At 52.8% G+C, this 3,343-nt stretch overlaps 1 protein-coding gene across 1 annotated transcript in view; it reads right to left on the reverse strand.

The window, feature by feature from the left end:
* The window catches only part of LOC104514730 (ectonucleoside triphosphate diphosphohydrolase 2-like), a 10,808-nt gene that overhangs the window by 6,913 nt on the left and 552 nt on the right, over positions 1-3,343 (reverse strand). The window contains exon 2 of the mRNA XM_010158486.1: positions 1,491-1,605. Within this exon, the coding sequence (XP_010156788.1) occupies positions 1,491-1,605 (115 nt within the window). The remainder of the gene's footprint in view (positions 1-1,490; positions 1,606-3,343) is intronic.

Below are 3,343 nucleotides of genomic sequence, written 5' to 3' on the forward strand. Positions count from 1 at the left end.
AACACATGTGTATGGAAATCCCAAATTGTGCTAAGAGAACCCCGGCTCTGCTGCTGAGACATCCCATAAATGACTACATAGCAGCCACACGACTGCTGCACCAGCTGAGGCTGTCTCAGCCCAGAGGAAGAAACGTGGCTTTAGCTGCTCTGAGAGATAATCAAAAGGACATACTGCCACGCAGACAGAGCTGATGTGTCACCTCTCTCTGCCACTTCCTCTTGTGTTGGTGGAGCCGTGTGCCTGCAAGCAAGGCACTTCTGCTCTAGAGGAAGCTGGTGCTGAGCAGAGAGAAGCTGTACGCAAGCCTTGATTCGTCCTTCCAGCAAGATTCAATGGGGTTTTAAATGCTGGTTTTGAACTGCTACCCAGTTCAACTACTGGGTACTAAAAGAGCCTCACTTCCCCATCCTCTGTCCCACTAGACTTCCTGGCTGTGCGACTCCCTCACCATGTGTTTTGCTCTCCTGGGCCCCTTGTAGGGCTGAGCTGAAGCTTTCCTACGGCTGCTCAGAGGCTGTGACTGCGCTGCCATGCAGGCAGAGGACTGCTTCTCACTTCTGGGCTAGACCTGCCTGGGTCTCTTGCTGCTGCTGGCAAACTGCTGCACCGAGCTACGGTTGCTGGTTTTAACCCCTCCAGTGAACATGGCAGCAAAGGGACATAGACAAGATTTCAGGGAGCCCTTAATGCATCTTCTGAATGTGGTTTGTATTGCTGACAGCCTGCAAGGGCACAGACTCTCTTCCCCGGTTGTTTCGCAGCTGCCTTCACACGGAACACTGCTACTGAGCGATCAGGGCTTCCAGGCATCCCACTATAACCAGGCTTCAACATCAAAGCATGATTGAGAGATAGGGAAGGAAAACCCCAAGCATTAATGCATGAAACCCTTTCATCTGTCTTTGGCAAGGCCAAACTGCTTCAAACTACTGAGGAAGACCCCAGTATTCTCCAAAATGTGACACCTAAACGCAAGCTGAACTCATACTTTCGCTGTTAAACCCCCCATAGGGGTTGGAGACGTTGCACCTCTGCTATCCTGGAGCTGTACCGCTTACTGGCCAGACTAGTCAGGAGGAAGCAGAAGATACCAGGAGTCACTCTGCAACCAGATTTGTCTCCATTGTTGTTCACTGTCTCACCTGGGTGAGAAGCACAGCAGTCTTGGCTCTGTCACTGATCCATGCGGACATCAGGACCAGCCCTATCCTCCCCATGTGCTTCCCTGCCTGCAGCAGGCAAAAAAAGCTGTCACCTGCTACTGCCAAGTGCTCTGACATCCAGCTGCATATGGCCAAATCTGCCCATGATGAGAAGATCCATGCTGGAAATGAGCAGCTTGTGCTTCACTATCACCACTATTTCAGTGTACAGCTAGATGGTACAGGAGCCAAGAAACAGCGGTGAAGGTCCATGCAGAGAACTCTGGGTTTCCATCCACCCCATGCCACTCCCAGAGACCACCGAGCCTGAATCAGGCACCTTACCTTGCACGAGACAGGAGCTGCATTCCCTGATCACCCCGGTGTTGTTTGCCTTGGTGGTCCACTGGTAAATGAACAGGATAATGCGGGATGGACCAGCATCCAGAACAATGCCGTACTGGAAAATCCCCAAAACATTCCAGTTAAACACCACTGAATGCATGCTGCTTTGTTGCTGTAGTAGGGTTACTCAGCATTATGTAGGCATTCTGGGCACCCCTGAGCCTGCGCTGCAGCGTTTGAATTAGGATGTTACATTAAAAGAAAGGGTGAACCCAGATGATGTGGATTGGCAGGGAACCATCTGCATTTCTGAATATACATGAGGAGCAGCAGGAGTGGGGAGACACCCAGAAATACATGAGAGTGGCCATGCTCTGTTTCTGGTTCCTGAAACCAGGCAGAGGGCTTCCACCGAGAGCTGAGCCACCTGGAGCTCAGGAAAAACAGGTCTTAAGGCAGTGGGAGATGGCACTATACAGGCTCTCAGCGGATTCTGTGACTCAAAGTGCTGCTGGATTGGTTTGCTAAGGCCTTCATGCAGGAATCAGAGGGCTGCAGCTTCCTCCTATTTCTGAGGAACCCGAGACTCCCACATCTGATCGATGCCCCACTGCAGGGATGGTGTGAGACGGGCTGGGTTTACTCGATGTGTACTAGACCTGGAGGAGCTGCAGCATGCTTGGGCCGACCAGCACTTGCACTGTCCAACGCAGCAGCCCCACAGAGACCGAGATGATGTCTTGGCAGAAACGGCAGTAGCACCACCTTGTCAGCTGACAGTTCTGCTGTTGCCTAGCAGTGAAACCAAGGGCTTTCCTAGTCTCTTCACAGCCCAGTGTCTGGGCTATTTGCTGCTGACCGAGCCTTGCTGAACTGCGCCTCACACATGAGGGTTGGGAAATGAGAGGCCACTGAGGTACCCCGCAGCACAGCCCTGTGGCTGTTCTGGATGTCCCCACACTCCAAATAGCCCCAGTGCTAGCCTAGGGACTCCTCCTGCCCCCAGTAATACGTGACCCCAGACTGAGAGATCTCCCACACAGACGGGAAAGGAACTGGTGACATCTGGGAGGTACGTGGTAGTGCATGTTCTAAGCTGCATCTTGCACAGGAGTAGTTGTAGCTGTGACTGTGTGGGAGGAGAAACCTCCTGAGAGGTTGATGTTAACACCATCAGAAGGATTTTAGCCCAAAATAGAGCCTGGCTGCGGTCTCCGAGTGAGGGTGGCTGCCTGCTGCCTTCCTGGGAGCTCCCAGCTGTGCCCCGGCCGGGAGCTGGTGGGACTGGAGCTGGAGCAGGAAGGCGGAAGGAGGATGGAGCTCCCTGCCTGAGCCTGCTGGCGTCCTCCCACATGAGTGACAGCTCGTATTTCTCGCAGGGACATGTCGTCTGCCGCAGAAGAGGAAGAAACGAATGGTATTGGTGGAGAAAACTGGATTTTTTTTCCTCCCTCACAAAATGAGGGGCTGCTGCTGGGAGCGCGAGGGAGAAGGGATCACCACGTTTCTGCCCCAGCTCAACACCTGGGAAGGACTGAGCACCAATCAATAAGGTGGTTTTAATCCAATTTTGTTTCTGAGAGGAGTGTGGAGGAGGGGTAGTATCTCTAAATGCGCAGGTTAACCCACTTCTGTTTGACTAAACCATAGCGTGCCAGCGATCTCACCTCAGCAGCGGGTGCACCAAGTGGCAGAGCGGATGGGCATTAACCCCCCCGTCACCACTCAGACCTGACCCTGCTGTGTAGAGCAGGTTGGCTCTTTGGTTAAAATCGAGAGAGCACAGAAGAGGAGGAGGCATGGAAGTATGGTTTTTTTAAAAAACAGAAGCAGCAGTTCAGGGCCAAATTCCT

The sequence above is a fragment of the Eurypyga helias genome, unplaced genomic scaffold, assembly GCF_000690775.1.
Source record: "Eurypyga helias isolate BGI_N326 unplaced genomic scaffold, ASM69077v1 scaffold27829, whole genome shotgun sequence".
NCBI classification, from domain to species: Eukaryota; Metazoa; Chordata; class Aves; order Eurypygiformes; family Eurypygidae; genus Eurypyga; species Eurypyga helias.